Raw genomic sequence first — 19,584 nt, 5'->3', positions numbered from 1 at the left:
AGCAGGTCTAGATCTCAGAGGTGGGTGGGACTGACAGGGACGGGGTGGGGCCTATGGAGATCGCCTTGGGTTAGGGGATCGGGTGGAGGCCGCGCGTTAATGAGCCAGGAGAGAATCCTTACGTTGGGCTACTTAGCTGTGCGTGGGGCTCAGCTGTCAGGTAAGTAGCCTCGGGCCAGGTTGAGGTTAAGGCTGGCCCGAGGCTTCGAAGCCAGATTAGGGGCTCCAGCCACCCCTCCAGAGCGTGTGATTATAAATTGGGATTCCTAGAGCCCCAGAAATATTAGCCAGTTTTGTTGGTTTTGGGGGATGCGGTAAATGGGACGTGACGGTTTGTCCCCTCTGGCTTCCCGCTAATCTGCCTTCACAGGAGACGCCAACCAACGAGCTGAGCGTCCAGGGCCCCCCCGAGGGGGACACGGACCCGTCAACGCCTCCAGCGCCCCCGACGCCTCCCCACCCCGCCACCCCCGGAGATGGGTTTCCCAGCAACGACAGCGGCTTTGGTGAGGGCGGGCCCAATGGGGCAGGAGGGGGCGGGAGCCATGGGGCGGACGGGGCGGGGCCTATGGGGTGGGAGGGGCGGGACCGGAGGGCTGGAGCGCCGCAGGTGCCTGCGGCCTGACTGCGGTCTTCTGCTGCAGGAGGCAGTTTCGAGTGGGCGGAGGATTTCCCCCTCCTCCCCCCTCCAGGCCCCCCGCTGTGCTTCTCCCGCTTCTCCGTCTCGCCTGCGCTGGAGACCCCGGGGCCACCCGCCCGGGCCCCCGACGCCCGGCCCGCAGGTACCATATCCTCAGCCCTGCCCCTCCTCTGCCCATCTCTGTCCCCTTATGTTCCACTGCCAACTTCTTGTGACCATCTTTCAATGTCCCTGCCTCTCTCTTCCCAGTCTCTTCTCTCTCCCCTCTCAGTCATCAGACACCCCACCCAGCTCTGGAACCAGCTCAGACCGGGCGATGTCCATCAGACGGTCGTAGGCAGGCAGGCCGGCTGTCCCCAACCCCTGAGCCTCAGTTTCGCCTTCTGTGGGGATTCCCCCCACCCCCAACTCTTGCCCATCTTTGTCCCATCTCTGGGCTCAGACTCCGGTCTGGCACTTGCCGGATCCTGATCCCACCTCTGGGGAACACGGTGCTCAGGGGCAGACAAGGAGAGAGAAACCCAGAGTGCTCAAAGCCGGCTGGTGTGAACCAGAGCAGGGAGGACACAGCTAGGGGTTAGAGAGCAGTCACAGCGGCACCGCTGCTCTCACGTGGACCCTGCAGTGCCTCACCACAGTTTAACCCATTTAATGTTCATTGCGATCCCATGGGGTGGATTCTAGTCTCGTCCTCATTTTTTTTTTTTTTTTTTTTTTTGAGATGGAGTCTCGCTCTGTCGCCCAGGCTGGAGGGCAGTGCTCAACGCAACCTCCGCCTCCTAGGTTCAAACGATTCTCGTGTCTCAGCCTCCCAAGTAGCTGGGTTCACAGGCATGCACCACCACGCCCAGCTACTTTTTTTGTATTTTTACTACAGACAGGGTTTCACCATGTTGGCCAGGCTAGTCTCTAACTCCTGACTTCAAATGATCCGCCCACCTCGGCCTCCCAAAGTGCTGGGATTACAGGCGTAAGCCACCGGGCCTGGCCAATCTCATCCCCATTTTACAAACGAGAACACCGAGGCACGGAAAGAAGTGAGGAGCTGGGATTCAAAGCGGCAGTTGCTCGGCCTCTGAGTCTGTGCCCTCTCTAGTAGTGAACATTGGTCAGGTTTCTTTCCTGGAGTTTCATATGCACCATATCGTTACTCCTCGTGGCCATGTTGGGAGAGGGGTCATGTCGCCCCTAGTTTCCAACTCTTAGCTATGCTAAGGCCACTCTCAGGGAGAGGAGGGCACATTGGCAGGTCCCAGCGCAGGACTGGAAAGGGACTGGGCTCTCTGCTGCCCCCTGCTGCCGAGCCAGGGAACACCCCAGGACACAGGGCTTGTACCCATCCCGGCGGAACAGGTGGTGATCCCCAGTATCAGAGCTAAGGTAGAAGGCGCCACTGGAGGGTTTCACTCCTATTTCCCCAATCTTGCCTGAGTCCAGATATTGTCCCTGCCATTTCTTAGATGTGTGACCTGAGGCAAGTCGCTTTCCCTCTCTGTGCTTCAGTTCCCTCATATATAGGGTGGGAATGATAACAGGATCTAATTCATAAGATTGCTGAGGGAATTAAATGGCTTAATCCTCCCGTGTATGCATGTATGCAGCACGGAGTCTGTTCATGCAGCAGCGGTCTCTAACCATTAGCAATTATTATTATTTATTTAGTTAGTATTTTTGAAATGGAGTTTCGCACTTGTTGCCCAGGCTGAAGTGCAATGGCGTGATCTTGGCTCACTGTAACCTCCACCTCCCGGGTTCAAGCAATTCTCCTGCCTCAGCCTCCTGAGTAGCTGGAATTACAGGCGCCCGCCACCACAGTCGGCTAATTTTTGTATTTTTAGTAGAGACGGGGTTTCACCATGTTGGACAGGCTGGTCTTGAACTCCTGACCTCAGGCGATCTGCCGGCCTCAGCCTCCCAGCTGGGAATACAGACATGAACCACTGTGCTCGGCCCTGTTAGCTATTATTATTATTAGCTATTACTGCACTTAAAATTAAGTCGATGTTTTCTGATCATCCTCTGCGTGCAGGCGCCATGCTGGGCACGGGATTCTGAGTGGAGCAAGATGGGTGAGCCTGCTTGGTCCTCCCTGCAGATGCTGACCACACGCTGCTATGACAAATGAATAACTGCAAACTCAGGCTTGCAGAGGAAGCAGATGACAAGAGGAAAGGGTTTTATTTTCCCCTTAGAAGTGTCATTTAAGGCCAGGCCTGGTGGCTTACGCCTGTAATCCCAGCACTTTGGGAGGCCAAGGCAGGCGGATCACCTGAGGTCAGGAGTTCAAGACCAGCCTGACCAACATGGAGAAACCCTGTCTCTACTAAACATGCAAAATTAATTGGGCGCGGTGACGCATGCCTGTAATCCCAGCTACTTGGGAGGGTGAGGCAGGAGAATCGCTTGAACCCGGGAGGCAGAGGTTGCGGTGAGCTGAGATTGTGCCACTGCCCTCCAGCCTAGGCAACAAAAGCGAAACTCCATCTCAAAAAAAAAGAAAAAAAAGTGTCATTTAACTGGGGACTGGAAGGGTTGGTTGTCATTGACTAGGTGAAGGAGAAGGGGACTGCATGCTGGCAGAGGGGACAGCTTGCACACAGGGCCAGAGGCAAGAGAGAGCTTGGCCTGCTCAAGGAACAGAAGGAGACTGGTGTGGCTGAGGGTTACTCAGAGCGCATGGAGGGCTGAGGAGTGAGGGCAGGGGGTGCACTGAGGACTGAGACTTTGTCCTGGGGGTGCTAGGGAGCCATGGAGGACTATAAGCAGGGGAGGGAAGTCAATGTTGGGTGTAGGAAGACTGCTCTGGGGCCTCTTGGGGGCAGAAGGGCAAGAGTGGGAGCTGGGAGGCTGGGGAGAGGCTGGGGAAAGCACAGTGAGCCAGGGCCATGGGAATGGAGAGGTTGGACAGGGCAGACAGTCAAGGGCAGGCGGGACAGGGCTGGGGGCTGACTCTTCCTTCACTTGGCTGCATCCTCAGGCTTCACTCTGAATGTCACTTCCTCCCTGAAGCCGTCATCGCGGGGCCTCTGTGAGGACAGAGTGGGGGTGCATTCCAGGGTATGGGGATACTGCCAAGTGGTGAGTCAGGGCTGAGCTGGCGGGGCCGGCAAGCAAGAATGACTTCACCTTTAATCATCAGCAGAGGAGATGGAGGGCGCGATCGTGCCAAACCCCAAATCCCTTCGCTCAGCTGACAAATACTTCTGCAGCAGCGTGGGCGACGAGCTACTGCGCCTGTCTGGCTCCCAAGACCATGGCGTGGGGGCCTGAGGCGGGTCCTCTCCTCTGCCCTGCTCATTGTGGCTCTGTCCACTTAGCAAACATTTACTGGGTACTAAGAGATGCCACATAGCCCAAAGTCTTCATGAAGCATGAAGGTCATGCTTCCCATTGAAAGAGGGAAACTGAAGCTCAGGGGCTGGGAGTGAGGGCAATGATTTGACCCAGGCCCCCCAGGTAAGAAGTACAGGGTGGAGCATGAGGGAGCCTGATATGAGGCCCCCAGCGAGAACCTGCACCTCCCGGACCTTAGTTTTCTGGTCTGTGCAATGGATGGGGCTTTCATTCCGCTCGCCCAGGGAGGTCAGAGCTAGAGTCATGGGAAAGTTTGGTCGGAGTTCTTGGGGACAGCTCTTTCCACAGGGAAAAGGGGTGCCTTGTGCCAGACAGGATGCTGGGGACACAACAGTGACCACAGCCCCTGTCATCACTGAGGTTACATTCTATAGGAACAAGCAGACAGGAAGCTCCTCCCCAAGGACAGGGTAGGCCAGGCGCGGTGGCTCACACCTGTAATCCCAGTACTTTGGGAGACCGAGGCGGGCAGATCATTTGAGGTCAGGAGTTCGAGACCAGCCTGGCCAATATGGTGAAACCCTGTCTGTATGAAAAATACAAAAATTGGCCGGGCGCGGTGGCTCATGCCTATAGTCCCAGCACTTTAGGAGGCTGAGGCGGGTGGATCACGAGGTCAGGAGACCATCCTGGCTAACACGGTGAAACCCGTCTTTACTAAAAAAAATACAAAATATTAGCCAGGCGTGGTGGCGGGCGCCTGTAGTCCCAGCTACTCAGGAGGCTAAGGCAGGAGAATGGCATGAACCCGGGAGGCAGAGCTTGCAGTGAGCTCAGATTGCACCACTGCACTCCAGCCTGGGTAACAGAGCAAGACTCCATCTCAAAAAAAAAAAAAAAAAAAAAAGAAAAGAAAAAGAAAAATTAGCTGGGTGTGGGTATGGTGGCAGGCACCTGTAATCCCAGCTACTCAGGAAGCTGAGGCAGGAGAATTGCTTGAATCCAGAAGGTAGAGGTTGCAGCAAGTCAAGACCGCGCACTCCAGCCTGAGCAACAGAGCGAGACACCGTCTCAAAAACCAAAAAAGAAAAAACAAGGACAGGGTTGGCCGGGCACAGTGGCTCACGCCTGTAATCCTAGCACTTTGGGAGGCTGAGGCGGGTGGATCACGAGGTCGGGAGATGGAGACCATCCTGGCTAACATGGTAAAACCCCGTCTCTACTAAAACTATAAAAAATTAGCTGGGCGTGGTGGCGGACACCTGTAGTCCCAGCTACTTGGGAAGCTAAGGCAGGAGAATGGCATGAACCCGGGAGGCGGAGTTTGCAGTGAGCCGAGATTGCGCCACTGCACTCCAGCCTGGGCGACAGAGCGAGACTCCGTCTCAAAACAAAACAACAACAACAACAACAAAAACAAGGACAGGGTAATCCCAGAGTGACAAACGCAAAACAGTCAGAGGGAAATGAGTGAGAAAGACCAGAGCGTGCAGGGGTGACTGCTCGACTCAGTATGGTTGGGGAAGGACTCAGTGGAGGGGATGTTGCAGGTGGGGCCTTAGTCACGGGGGAAGAATGTTCCAGGCAGCGGGAACAGCATGTGCAAAGACCCTGGGGTCGGAGCGTGCTGGGAGCACTGGACGAACAGCAGGCGGCCCCGTGGCTGGAGCAGACGGGGGAAGAAGGGTAGGTGAGGACAGAGAAGAAACGCAGATCTTTTGGGCCACGATGGGTGAGGGCTTTGCTTTTCCACTGAGTGACTTAGAAGGCATGAGGCTGTCCCCCTAGTAATTTCCTTTCTCTCTCTCCTCTGTCCATTTTCAGGCCCCGTGGAGAACTGATTCCCCGAAGACCCGACCCCCCTGCACCGTCAGAAGAGGGGTTGAGAATGGAATCCTCCGTGGACAACGGCGCCACTGCCACCACCGCAGACGCCGCCTCCGGGGAGGCCCCTGAGGCTGGGCCCTCCCCCTCCCCCTCCCCCACCATGTGCCAAACGGGAGGCCCCGGCCCCCCGCCCCCAAGCCCCCCAGATGGCTCCCCTGACCCCCCTGACCCCCTTGGTGCCAAATGAGGCAGGAATCCCCCCACCCCTCCATAGAGAGCCGCCTTTCTCGGAACTGAACTGAACTCTTTTGGGCCTGGAGCCCCTCGACACAGCGGAGGTCCCTCCTCACCCACTCCTGGCTCCAGACAGGGGCTGCAGGCTTCGGGGACCTGGACCCCCCATTTCGCGTCTCCCCTTTCCCTCCCCAGCCCGGCCCCTGGAGGGGTCTCTGGTTCAAACCTTCGCGTGGCATTTTCACATTATTTAAAAAAGACAAAAACAACTTTTTGGAGGAACACGGGGCCTGTGCGTGTTTCACGAGGTGAGGCGGGGAGGATGTAGGGAGGGAGTGCGACCCTGGCCGGGCCCGCATGGCGGATGGAACATCGATGCTCAGAGAGGCGGAAACTCCCGCGCAGTGGCGAGGCCCTGGCTTCTCTGCTTCTCCAGATCCTACTCTGCGCCTAGTGTGCATATCACCCGACCTCGGCTGCTACAGCAGCAGCACTGCAGGCTCAAGAATCCATAAGGATGAAGCAAGAGAATCGCTTGAACCCAGGAGACAGAGGTTGCAGTGAACCGAGATCATGCCACTGCACTCCAGTCTGGGTGAGAGTGAGACTCCATCTCAAAAAAAAAAAAAGGAATCCACTGGGGTTGGGTGGGGAAGGTGCAGGCTGTGGTCAGAGCCACGTTTCTGCAAGGTGGCCCGCAGTGGTGGCCAGACACTATCCCAGGGCCAGGGGCTAGTGGAACAGGGACTCAGAAATGACCTGCTCATGCCCACACTGGATTATGATGACATCCCGCCCGCCTCAGGTCGGCACTGCCTGTTCCTTGAAGGTCCGGGCCTACCTCCCTGTCCACCGTGGTGCTGCCTCAGTTTACCCGTTTCTCCATGTGACGCCCACCTTGCTGACATTGTCATCCCTTGCTTTTACCTAACCGCACCTCTCCGTGTGGCGTGCTCTCTCTCATTTCCGTCCTTCTGGCTCCCCGTCTCACCCTGCCCCAGTTTTGGTCTCCATCTGATCTGGAGTTTTCCTGTCTCCCCATCTAAGTCTCTTGCTCTCGGCCTCCTCCTCCCTGTCTAATTCTATTTCGATGTCTTTGTCTCGAGTTCCTCCCTGCCTCCACATTTTTTCTCCTTGTCTGTGTCTCCCTGTCACCTCCTCCTGTCTCTATTATGGCCTTCTGCCTTGTGCTTTTGTCTCTATTTCCTTTTTTTATGAGACCATCTCAGTCTGTCGCCCAGGTTGCAGTGCAGTGGCACGATCTTGGCTCACTGCAATCCTCCAGTGTAGGCATGAGCACGTCATTTCTGAGCGCCTGCCCCACTAGCCCCTGGCCCTGGGATAGTGTCTGGCCACCACTGCGGGGCACCTTGCAGAAATGTGGCTCTGATTCTCCTGCCTCAGCCTCCCAAGTAGCTGGAATTACAGGTGCCTGCCACCAGGCCCGGGTAATTTTTGTATTTTTAGTAGAGACAGGGTTACACCATGTTGGCCAAGCTGATCTCGAACTCATGACCTCAATGATCTACCTGCCTCGGCCTCCCAAAGTGTTGGGATTACAGGCGTGAGCCACCGCGCCAGGCTGTCTCTATTTCTTGTTCTCGGTTTCTCCTGGATTCTGTTTCTCACTCTTTTTCCCTCTGACCGGGTTTGTCTTTGCAGCTCTGATCTCTTGGTCTCAACCTATCTGCCATCACCTTGGCACCAGGTTCACTGGTGTATTTGCGGGATGTAGTTTGGATGCGGGAAGAGGGAAGGAGCAAGGGGTGGGAATCCAGTCCTTTCCCTCTATTAGGGAGGCTGTAGTGTAGACTCCGGCCTGGGAATTAAGGTGACGGCAGCATTAGGGTCGCATGCAAGTCCTTGGCGGTGCCTGAAGTGATCCTGAGACACCTTCCACAGGGTGGGTGCTGCATGAACCAAACCAGGGGGAAGGTGACAGCTGGACTTTCTGGGTCTGAGAGGAGGGGCTGGGGGCCTGGACTCCTGGGTCTGAGGGAGGAGGGGCTGGGGGTCTGGACTCCTGGGTCTGAGGGAGGAGGGGCTGGGGGCCTGGATTCCTGGGTCTGAGGGAGGAGGGGCTGGGGGTCTGGACTCCTGGGTCTGAGGGAGGAGAAGCTGGGGCCTGGATTCCTGGGTCTGAGGGAGGAGGGGCTGGGGGCCTGGACTCCTGGGTCTGAGGGAGGAGAAGCTGGGGCCTGGATTCCTGGGTCTGAGGGAGGAGGGGCTGGGGGCCTGGACTCCTGGGTCTGAGGGAGGAGAAGCTGGGGCCTGGATTCCTGGGTCTGAGGGAGGAGGGGCTGGGGGCCTGGACTCCGGGGTCTGAGGGAGGAGAGGGCAGGGTCCCTAACTCCTGGGTCTGAGGGAAGAAGGGGCTGGGCCTGGACTCCTGGGTCTGAGGGAGGAGTGGTTAGTTCTCCAGGGCTGACATAACAACATACCTCAAAATGAGTGGCTTAAATCACAGAAACTAATGGTCTCCCAGTGCTGGAGGTCAGAAGTCTGAGATGAGGGTGTCGGCAGGGCTGGCCGCTCCTGAGGCTGCGCGGGAGGATGAGTCCCCGGCCTCTACCTGGCTTCTGAGGGTGTGCTGGCAGCTCTGGTTTTCCTCGGCTTGTAGAGGCATCACCCCAATCTCTGCCTTCACCTCCACACGGTGTCCTTTCTGTGTGTCTGTCTCTGTCCAAACTTTTATAAAGACACGCATCCTACTGGATTAGGGTCCACATGAATGACTTCATCTGAACTAATTATATCTGCAATGACCTTATTTCCTAATAAGATCACATTCTGAGATTCTGGGGATTAGGATTTTAATATAAAGTTTTTTGTGGGGGTGGGGAGACACAATTTGACCTGTGCTGAGTCCATTTTGTGTTGCTCTGACAGAAGAACTGAATCTGGGTCTTTATGAAGGAAGAGGTTGATTTGGCTCAGATTCTGATGGCTGGAAGGTTCAAGACTGGGCAGGTGCACTCACTGAGGACCTCCCTCACCCCTGAGGCTGCTTCTGCTCTAGGGGGAGGGCAGAAGGATGTCGCTGTGTGCACAGAGATCACGTGGTGCTGAAGGAAGCAAGGGAGAGAAAACCAAATTCCCAAATTCCCAAGGGTGAGAACTCACTCACCCCTGAAGGCAGGCATTAATCTATCCATGAGGAATCCACCTCCATGTAGCTCCTATCAGGCCCCACATCCCAACACCTGCCACACTGGGGCTTGAATCTCAACATGAATTTTAGTGAGGACAAATGATATCCAAACCATAGCCACCTGAAAGAAGTGGGCTGAGGCCGGGCGCAGTGGCTCACACCTGTAATCCTAGCACTTTGGGAGGCTGAGGCAGGTGAACCACCTGAGGTCCGGAGTTCGAGACCAGCTTGGCCAACATGGTGAAACCCCATCTCCACTAAAAATACAAAAATTAGCTGGGTACGGTGGTACACATCTGTAATCCCAGCTACTCGGGAGGCTGAGGCAAGAGAATTGCTTGCACCTGGGAGGCGGAGGTTGCAGTGAGCCGACATGGAGCCATTGCACTCCAGTCTAGGGGACAGAGCGAGACTCCCTCTCAAACAAACAAAACAAAGACCAAAAAAAAAAACCCCCAAAACAAAACAAAACAAAAAAAAAGAAGCATGCTGGGAGCTTAGGGGTCCTGGGCGAGGAGGGAGCCAGAAGTCAGAATCCTCAGGCCCTGGGGGAAGATGGACTGTGGGCAACGCTGAAGGTCAGTGTGCAGTGATGCAGCCTGGCTGGAATGTTCCACAGGTATCTCCAGCTTAATTTGGTCAAAACGGAATGACTGATTTCCCCTAAAATACTCCCTTTCGACCACCTCAGCCATGGCACTGTCATTCACCAGCTGCACAGCTCTCAGCAAGTCCTTTTGGCTCCTCTTTCAAGACTCCTAGCGTGGCCCATCGTTCTCTGCCTCCACAGCCACGCCATCCTGCACCGCACAGTCTCCTCTCACCTCCCTGCTCGCCTCCAAATTATTCTCTCTGCAGCAGCCAGGGGCCCCTCCTGCAACTTCAATCCAAACATGTCAGGCCCCTGCCTCCTGCCCTTGCACGGCATCCATCTCTTAAGAATCCATCCAGAGGCCCTCCCGGGGCTGCCGAGGCCCTCCCGGGGCTGCCCAGGCCCCACGCGACCGGCCGCCTGCCTCTGCCCTCCCCTCCCACCACATTCCCCTCCCACCGCACTCCCCTCTTCGCCAGGAGCGGGCTCCGCGCCTTTTCCTGCCTCTGCCTGCAACAGAGCCGGCCGCCCTGCACGCAATTCATCCGGGTAGGCGGCAGGAAAGGGTGACCTAGTGGCAGGACCCGCTGTTTACCCCGGGACCTCATCTCCCATGACCTTCTTGGGTCGATGACTCCACTTCCCTGGCACCTGTGGGAAAGAGAAGTGGGGAATTCTATTTTCTCATTTGGAACTCCATTTCCCACCAGCCCCTGGGGCCACGGCGGTCAAAGCCTCCTCTCTACCCTCCACAAAAGTACGGGATCGAACCAAGAAAAAGAAGGCAAACACCGCCACAGTCTCGGGAAACTGCGACGCCCGGAAAACCTCGGGTCTGGGTCTACCGTGGCGGGGGCGCCGCACAGCCTGCCGGGAACTGTAGTCCATCTACCCGCGGAGGGGAACAGGGTACATGCACTGCGGGACCCTTCAGGCCGGCGGGTGCCTGTGGCCAAGGGCGGGACAGGGATAAAGGCCCAAAATTCCCAAGCGCCAGACCCCATCGGAGAGCTCAACAGCGAACACAGCGGGCGGGAGGGACTACAACTCGCGGCACGCCTCGGGGTCACCGATGCCTCTCCACCCACGTCCCTGTCCCTGTCCCGGGCCCTGCGGGGAGTTGCAGTTTTTTGTTTTTAACTAAAGAGCTCCTTGGCTTCAAAGGCGGGCATGGGAGAGTGACATGGGACCTCCCAATCCGCCATTGCACCCTTCTCGGGATCCACGAGCCCTTGTTCTTTGGGGACACCACGCATACCCCATCTGGAGGGCAAAAGGGCACAGGCCTTAGCCCAGGATTCAGGGGTACCCCGCATGCCAAGACTTGACCTTCATAGGGTGATCCTCACATTTCTTTGGCTGTCTAGAACCTCAGGTAAGACGTTAAGAACGCCGGTCCTCAGCCCTATCCTTGACACAAAATGTCCTCCAAAGGAGGCTAATCCTTTGGGGACAGACAAGCCTGGCTCTGGCACTAGCCCATAGTGCCGCCCTCTTGGCCCCATCTAAGGGTGCCCAGCCCTTCAGGACATCCCATCAGCAAGGCCATTGCAGAACACGGCCACCTCCCCGCTCATCCTTCCCTGACCCTCCAAGGTGGTCGCATTTATAGTTCTTCCAGCTCCAGGTTGTCCTCAAGGCCCTGGCCCAGCTCACCTCATCAGTTTTATCTCCTGCCCCTCAAAGACCTCAAGCCCCATGAAAGCAAAGATGGGAACCAGCTGATGGCTGTAGCATAACTGGCTGATGGCTGTCAGGCAACTTCTAGAATGAACGCTAGACCTTAACCCTGAACCCCTGCATTCTAAACTCCGTTTCTGGCCAATTCCAACTCCAGACTTCCACCACATGAACCTTCTCCCTTTCCTCCACTCCTGCTGGGCTCAGGGTGAAACCAGAACAGGCCCATCGGGACAGGCCCCAGGAGCCACACCCAGGCAGCACCCACAGACACAGGCGGGTCAGGCCCCTGTCCAGGGAAACAGGCTGGCTCCACCGAGCACCTCAGCTCTGTCAATCCCAAGAAATGAGGGGGTCAGCAGGCCAAGTGGTTAAATAATTAATAAGATTACCAACAGCGTGTTAATTACAAAGAACAGAGAGGAGCTAGAGGTGGTGCATTTTCCAAACAGGGAACCAGGATCCACAGCCCCAAGGCCCAGGGGTCCGGCCACCGAGGCGGGGCAGCTCCGTAATAAATAATGGAGTTGGGGGCAGGGGGTCAGGGCTGCTCCTGCTTCTTCTTGACTGAAATCCGCTTCTTTCTCGCTGCCAGCATCTCATAGAAGGGGTCCACACTCACAGCCGCCCTGCAGAAAGGGAGGGGTCCCAGGATGAGGGCCAAGGAGTCCAGGCCCCCAGCCCCTCCTCCCTCAGACCCAGGAGTCCAGGCTCCAGCCCCTCCTCCCTCTGACCCAGAGGCCCAAGCCCCCAAGCCCCTCCTCCCTCTGACCCAGGGGTCCAGGCCCCAGCCCCTCCTCCGTCAGACCCAGGGGTCCTGACCCCCAGCCCCTCATCCGTCAGATCCAGGGGTCCTGACCCCCAGCCCCTCCTCCGTCAGATCCAGGGGTCCTGACCCCCAGCCCCTCCTCCGTCAGACCCAGGGGTCCTGACCCCCAGCCCCTCCTCCGTCAGATCCAGGGGTCCAGGCCCCAGCCCTTCCTCCGTCAGACCCAGGAGTCCAGGCTCACTGGATAGACTTGATCCACTCATCCTTCTCCTCCTGCGTCGGGGCCGAGATCCGGTACACCATGTGGTTTCCCTCTACCACTCGGCCGTCCGCCTCGGTTTTGCAGGCTTTGATGAGCTGCCCCTTATTGTTGGGGATGTAAAGTTCAAAGCAGTTCTGGGGACGAGAGAGGAAGGGTGCAGGTTAAGAGCCAGCCCTGGCCAGAGGAGGCCCCGCCCTGGCAGGAAGGTGTACAGAGAGGGTCTTACTGGTTTCCGGGGGTCGTCCACCTCTCGGATGCTCAGATTCTCCAGGGGGATGATTCCTCGGGGCTCCTTGTCCTGAAGAAGCAAGTTGAACAGAACTCAGACTTCCAAATCTTCACCCCAGCCCGCCTCCCTCAGCCCCTGGAGTGCAGGCTCGCAGCCCTTCCTCCCGGAACCCAAGGGCCCAGCCGGGCCCCGCTCACCGTGGTGTACTCGAAGTAGTAGAGGCAGTTGTCTGTGAGGATAAACCAGCGCCGCTTCCACGTCTTCACCCGGCCCCCTAGAAGGGAAGGGGCGGGAGGGGCCTGGGCTCAACGGGGGACAGGGCCTCTGGGAGATAGGAGGGGCATGAGAAGCAGAGCAAGAGCGGTAGAGGTGGGGCTCCTGGGGCCTAGGACAAAGCCACTGCGTGGGGGGAGACAGACAAGCAGGGCCGGGCGTGCTGGGGCTCCAGGAATCGTCCACCCCCAGCTTGGGGCTCCACATTTTCTAAGTCTGTCAGCCCCAGCCCAGGATCCTGAGCCCCCAGCCCCCTCCTGTGGGCAGGAGGCCAGGGCGCCAGGGCAGCCCCTCCCCTCGTCTAGTGATGGGAGACAAAGACAGGTCGTGTACCTACCTCCTGGGGCAGACAGCGAGAAAGCAGGCAGGACCAGGTGCAGGAGAAGGGAAGGCGGGAGAATGGAGCACCCCCAAGAGCCGCAGACAACAGAAATAGGGTGGGCGCAGGGAGGGATGCGCAGGGGCGGGACAGAGAGGCAAACACAGGAGAGAAACACGCAGAGAGGGAGGAGAGGGAGAGAGAGGGAAGAAAACCAGTTACATCCACATGAGGGGGCGATGGTCGGGGCCCCTCCCTCCCAGAGAGGCCAAGGGCCATGAGCCCCAGGTGGCAGGTGGCAGCCTTGAAAACCCCTTGCTTCGGTACAGGGCCCCAGCCTACTCCCTAAGGTCTGTCCTAGACCAGGAGGGTCCTCCCTCGACATGGTAAAAGTGCCTCTCCCCTGGAGGTGGCACCACAGGGGAGAAGGCAAAACCCCCAGTCCTTGGCCTGAGGAGGCCGTGGGGGCCCATCTCAGCTCCTGCACAAACTGGCTGTGTGACCTCAGGGCACTCTCTTGGACTCTCTGAACTCCAGCCTGGAGACTCACTTCAACCTCCACCTTCCTGTAGCAAAATGACCTGCTTCTGGCTTCCTTGTGGGCCCAGGGTTAAACAATGACAGTAAGAATGGCTTTTATTAGGCATGGAGTAGCAACCACCATCACCAATCTCCACTCCTGTATTTCCATCGTTTAAGGAAGGGGTTCTGGCGAACTGGCACAAAGGGAACAGAGGCCCTCTGGTCAGAGACGTCCCTGGGCTGGGCAGCCTTAGATGGGACTCAAAGCCAAACTGAGGCGTGAGCCTCAATTTCCTCATCTGGGAAATGGGAAAGGTTCCTGCTGACAGGGGCAGTTTTTTTTTTTTTTTGAGATGGAGTCTCGCTCTGTCGCCCAGGCTGGAGTGCAGTGGTGCAATCTCAGCTCACTGCAACCTCCACCTCCTGGGTTCAAGCAATTCTTGTGCCTCAGCCTCCCAAGTAGCTGGGATTACAGGCGCGCACCACCATGCCCGGCTAATTTTCGTATTTTTAGTAGAGACGGGGTTTCACCATGTTGGTCAGGCTGGTCTCGAACTCCTGACCTCAGGTGATCCGCACGCCTCAGCCTCCCAAAGTGCTGGGATTACAGGCCTGAGCCACCATGCCCGGCCTGACAGGCGCAGTTTTGAGTGAAGCAGTTCCGCGTGACACTGGCGCCTTCCTGCTTCTTTCTGGCCCACTCACTGCCAGGGGCGCCTCAAGGACTCTCAGTTTCCCCCAGCAGTCTGCCTCCCTTGGATCGAATGCGGGGATCTGGACCGGAGTGTTGGTTGGACAGTGATTTGCATGTTTTACTTTTATCTTATAGAGACAGGGTCTTGCTCTGTTACCCAGGCTGGAGTGCAGTGGCAGAATCACAACTCACTGTAGCCTCGACTGCTTGGGCTCAAACAATCCTCCTGCACCACCAGGCCCGGCTAATTTTTTAATTTTTTGTAGAGATGGGGATATCGTTATATTGCCCAGGTTGGTCTCAAACTCCTGACCTCTAGCAATCCTCCTGCGTTGTCCTCCCAAAATGCTGAAATTCCAGGGGTGGGCCACTGTGCCCAGCCTGACTTGCGTATTTTACATTTACCAGGAAACCCCGGCATCTGTGGAGGCGGTGACGCCCTGGTTTAAGAGACAGTTCCACATGGAGAGGCCCCCAAGACTCAAGAGGCCAAAGCTGCCCTGTCCAACCTCCTTCCGAGAAGCCTGGCCTTGACTCCCTTCACTGAGCTGGAAGCTTCCTGTGGGCTCTCCTGCTGCCACGGGAAGCCTCCACTATTGTGCTGGACTGTAACTCCCCAGATCTGTCTCTCTGGAGCAGCTGTGCACCGCTTCTCCATTATAAACCACATCTCACACACAGGTGGCACCTACTGTTACCAGGCACAGCTCCAGGCCAGTGTCTCTCAACCTCAACTATGCATTGGGAGCTTAAACGGTGACTGATAGCCCTTCTGCTCCTGAAAGCCGACTTCAGGAGTCTGTGGCCTGGCCACCGGAGTTTTCGAGGTGCCCAGGCAAATGTCATGTGCAGCCAGAGCTTAGAACCACTCCAGTCCTCGTGCTAACCCCTCATCATGCTACGATCCTGTCTGATCCATGCTAACCAACCTTGAATGTGCCAGTGCCACATGTTAGACGAAGACTCCCCCCTCCATCTCAGCTGGGTCTCCCGACTCATCTGCACCAGCCCTGGCTATTCCCGCCCCAGCCGGGAGCCAGAATCTGGGACAGGTTTCCTCGCCTGTTTGGCTCTTTTCTGCCTGTGGGTGGTGTTTCGGGAAGGATGGCTCCTGGATCAGCCAGTGCTCTGGGCCTGATGCCTTGGAGTGCGGGCTCAGTCCTGCCTGGGACCCTGGGAGTTCTTGCCAAGGGGAATAACATGCTCCGGGGGTTTGGCTCCCTTGGGCTGGGTTAACGCAGTAGGGAGAAGCCTCAGTGAACTCTTCCCCCACAAAAGGACAACGTCACCTGCCTCTCACTGCGTCCTCAGCCCAGCTCAGGGCCTGGCACAGAAGGGCTCCATGCACATTCGTGGGTAAAGAAAAGGGGTTGGGAAGTACTTACTACAGGCCAGGCCCAGCGCACGGGCCTGATTTTATTTTCAGCACCATTTTTTGGGTGTCGAAAACTGAGGTTCAGAGAGGTCGAATCATTTGCCTCAGTTCAGGCAGCAGGTTTGTGTGGAAGCTGAGTCCAGGGCCCAGGCCCACGAATGTCCCCCTGTGGAGGGACCAGCGGGGTCAGGAGGTCACGTACCCAGCTTCAGGAGCCAGCCCTCCCGGTCTGGGTTGAAGAAGGTGTGGGTCAGGTCGTTCCCGTCATCCTCAGGAATCTTGAAGGGCTCATTTCGGATGCTGTCGTAGAGGTTCTGAGGAGTGAAGGCTCCATTAGCCATTCAAGGCCCCTGGGACCCCACCCCCGCCAAGGGTTACTCAGGGTGGGGGGCAGCGAGACCAGGGGTGGGATGACTCATGGTGGGGAAGAGAGAGGGGCAGGCTGGGGAGGAGGGGAAGTGAAAGGCAGAGAAGTGAAGGGAGGCCGAGGTGGGGGAGGAAAGAAGAGATGCCCTGGTGACAGGTGGAAGAGCCGGCTCCGTCCTCAGAGAAACAGACAGATGGGGAATGAGGCCAATCAAGGGCCAGAAAGCATGACAGCCAGAGACAGAGCAGACAGACAGGCCAAAACTGTCAGGGCCAAAGCCTGAGAGAGACAGTCAAGAAGAGAAGCAGCCAGAGAGAGAGAAAAAGATCACGCAGGAGTTGGCACGATCGTACCATCTTGGGGGTGACGGCAGACAGCTCGGGCACTAGGAGACCACAGGTGGGGCGGGGGTGTCTGTGGCAGGAAGAGGGACAGGACTGAGGGGCAAGGAAGGGGGGCTGACCCTGAGCAGCTCCTCAGGCAGGTCCCCGCCCTCGTTGATGCCCCGGTTCATGGCCACAAAGCGCTCCAGGCCTGGCTTGTCCCGGACATTGGGATTGTGGAGACTGGTGTTGAGCATGATGACGGCGAAGGACAGCACGTAGCACGTGTCTGCACCAGACAGGGCAGGTGGTGACGACCCAGGCATGTCAGCCCCCAGTGCCCCCACTCCCCAGGACCCCCAGCTCCCAGCCCCCTCCCTCCCTCAGACCTAGGGGTCTGGGCCCCCGTCTCCTCTTTCCCAGGACCCAGGAGTTGGGGCCCGCACCTGTGGACTGGAAAACCCCAGGGTTGCACAGGCAGTATCGCTGGGCGAAGGCCTCCATCATCCGGTCAATTTTCTGGGCCTCTCCGGGGAGGCGAAAGCTCCATAGAAATTGCCTGGGTTGGGGAGGGGCCAGGAATGGATGCTAGGGCTGGTGGGAGCCTGTCCCCACTCTCAGTCCCTGTGATAGGAACTGGTCCATGAGGAATCCCAACCTTCCGGCCTCAGCAGGTGGTTCAGGTAAGGTCACGTGATCCAATCTGACCAATGGGCATTGGCCATAGGAGTGTTGTGGAGCGGTACAGAAATAGCCTCTTTCTGCTAAATTTGCTAGACAGGTCTGGGGCTTGGTTGTGGCTTGTTATCAGGTAAGAGGGTCTGCAGAGAGCAATGCTGACACAGTGGCAAATACAAGAGACAAAGAAAGTCGACTTTCTGACCACCATTTGAGCTCCTGGATATAGCTATGCCTGAAGGAGGCCATAACCTTGGACTGTGATGGTGAAGGACGCACTCGGTTCCCTAGTTTTTGTTTCTGTTTTGCTTGTTTCTGTTTTTTTCTTAAGGTTTGTCACTTGTAACTAGGAAGGCCCTGACAGGTACATTCCTGGCCTTCCAAACCCCTCCCGGTCACACTCACCTGAGGGCCTGCACCAGATTGAGGTCGGTGAACTCATGCAGATCCACAAAAGCATGGAGCACCGCCAGGTTCAGCTCTTCCCTGGAAGGACAGGACAAAGTCAATGCAGTTTGGAGAGGATGGAGCAGGAGTGGGCAGGAGGCAAGGCCCTGGGGAAGTCGTGCCCCTTCTACTGCACCACAGCTGCCCTCTGCGGAGGGTGAAGTTTCCTGCTGGGCTCCCACCCAGGCCTGCCCCCACGGTGGGGGATGCTCAGAACACACTCTTGGGAGGAATATATGGCTTGGGAACCCAGGTTCAGCCGGACCTTTGTACAGTTGGCAGAAATCCCGCAAACACGTATGCTACCTACTGTCACCTCTCTCAAACGATCCCCACGCTCCCCAGGTATCCAGACACAGTCCCCATCTCCCCCAGACATCCAGAGATGCTTCCCACGCACCCCAGATCTCTGTAAATCCCTGATTCCCAGACGTCTACAGACGGCCTCCAACCATCTGATGTCCAGTCCCATGCATTCTAGGCTTCCAAATGACCCCCACAACTCCTAGGCTCCCCACAAGGGCCCAATGGTCCCCACAGCTCCCAGATGGCAACCCAGTGCCCATGCACAGCCATGGTCTACCCCTGTTCTCATGCTCCCATGACCCTTGAGAGATGCTCTCCACCCTTCTCAGATATAAATGGATGCTTCCCCACAACCCCCAGGTAATTCCAGAAGGCCCCGCATCCCCAGATGCTCTCGGGTGGCCGCAGGCTCCCCTAGCCCGTGTCCGTCCATTCCGTCACAGTCCAGTCAGAAGACGCATCTGCCAGGGCCTCTCTGTGGGGAGGCTGCAGGGCTGTTCCACCTGCGAGCTGCCGGTGTGAGGGCAGGAGCTGGGCGCAGGTAGCGGGAGGGGCGGGCCCCACAGGAGCTGAGTGGTGGTGGCCGTACCTCTCCCCCAGGTAGTCCCCGATGGCTGTCTTGTTCAGCCCCTCGCCCTTGTACAGGAAGCGGGCAATCTCCTCGGGTGTGTTCTGCAGCAGTTCGTTCTCTACCAAGAACTGGATCCCCTGGTGGGTGGGGACAAGGTCTCAGTGCTGAGAGCCAGAAAGCCACCCCCCTCACCTCCCTGGGAACCTCAGCATCCAAACCTACCCCCACCCTCAACAGACCAGGGCCAGGTTTCACTTTCAGCCTTCTCAAGGGTCTTAAATAGGATTCTTCCCAACTCATGGCCTTTGCACCTCATGGCCTACCCTCTCTGCCTTTGCCTGGTTAATTCCAGCACCAACAACAGGGTCTGGCAAGGAACAGGTGCTCAGTACATGTTCTTTTCTTTCTGAGACCTGGTCTCGCTCTACTGCACAGGTTGGAGTGCAGTGGCGTGATCACAGCTCACTGCAGCTTCGAACCGCTGGGCTCAAGGGATCCTCTCCCTTCGGCCTCCTGAGAAGCTGGGACTATAGCCATGTACCAATACACCTGGATAATTTATTTATTTTTATTTTTTCTAGAGATGAGTTATCACTATGCTGCCCACGCTGGTCTCAAATTCCTGCCTTCAAGCAATCCTCCCGCCTAGGCCTGTCAAAGCACTGGGATTACAGGCATAAGCCACGGAACCCAGCCAATAAATGTGTGTTGAATGACTGAACAGAATTCCAACTGCTTCAGGAAAGAATAATGTGACAACCTTGAGCAGACGCAGTCCCTCAAGGGCTGTGAACTCCAAGCCCTTGCTAGACTGGAGGCTTCTCTCGCTCTCTGTGCTATGAAGCCCTCTCTACTGCTGCCATATCTCACTCTGAATCCATGTCCAGGGGCTGAGCACAGGGCAGCATCTAATTCTTCTTTGGGTCCCCAGCATTGCCCTACACAGGATCAGGCTCTCAAGAGGCCTCAGAAAATGGGTGTTAAAGGCTGGGCACGGTGGCTCACGCCTGTAATCCCAGCACTTTGGGAGG

The 19,584-nt window shown here is 57.1% G+C and overlaps 2 protein-coding genes across 8 annotated transcripts in view; one reads left to right on the top strand and one right to left on the bottom strand.

The window, feature by feature from the left end:
- The window catches only part of LMTK3 (lemur tyrosine kinase 3), a 29,389-nt gene extending 23,112 nt beyond the window's left edge, over positions 1-6,277 (top strand). For all 4 annotated transcript variants that reach the window (XM_028840178.2, XM_028840177.2, XM_077980463.1 and 1 more), the window contains 3 exons: positions 371-506; positions 645-782; positions 5,759-6,277. In XM_028840178.2, the coding sequence (XP_028696011.2) occupies positions 371-506; positions 645-782; positions 5,759-5,775 (291 nt within the window). In that variant the 3' untranslated portion in view covers positions 5,776-6,277. The remainder of the gene's footprint in view (positions 1-370; positions 507-644; positions 783-5,758) is intronic.
- Positions 6,278-11,786: 5,509 nt separating this feature from the next.
- The window catches only part of CYTH2 (cytohesin 2), a 10,283-nt gene continuing 2,485 nt past the window's right edge, over positions 11,787-19,584 (bottom strand). The window contains exons 4-13 of one of the 4 annotated variants that reach the window (XM_077976631.1): positions 18,572-18,690; positions 17,635-17,715; positions 16,998-17,110; positions 16,692-16,840; positions 16,064-16,175; positions 14,996-14,998; positions 12,876-12,952; positions 12,676-12,747; positions 12,429-12,583; positions 11,787-12,047 (exon numbers count right to left, since the gene is read on the bottom strand). In XM_077976631.1, the coding sequence (XP_077832757.1) occupies positions 11,960-12,047; positions 12,429-12,583; positions 12,676-12,747; positions 12,876-12,952; positions 14,996-14,998; positions 16,064-16,175; positions 16,692-16,840; positions 16,998-17,110; positions 17,635-17,715; positions 18,572-18,690 (969 nt within the window). In that variant the 3' untranslated portion in view covers positions 11,787-11,959. 4 annotated transcript variants of the gene reach the window in all.

The sequence above is a fragment of the Macaca mulatta genome, chromosome 19, assembly GCF_049350105.2.
Source record: "Macaca mulatta isolate MMU2019108-1 chromosome 19, T2T-MMU8v2.0, whole genome shotgun sequence".
Classification (NCBI taxonomy): Eukaryota; Metazoa; Chordata; class Mammalia; order Primates; family Cercopithecidae; genus Macaca; species Macaca mulatta.
This window is presented reverse-complemented; position numbering and strand designations above follow the sequence as displayed.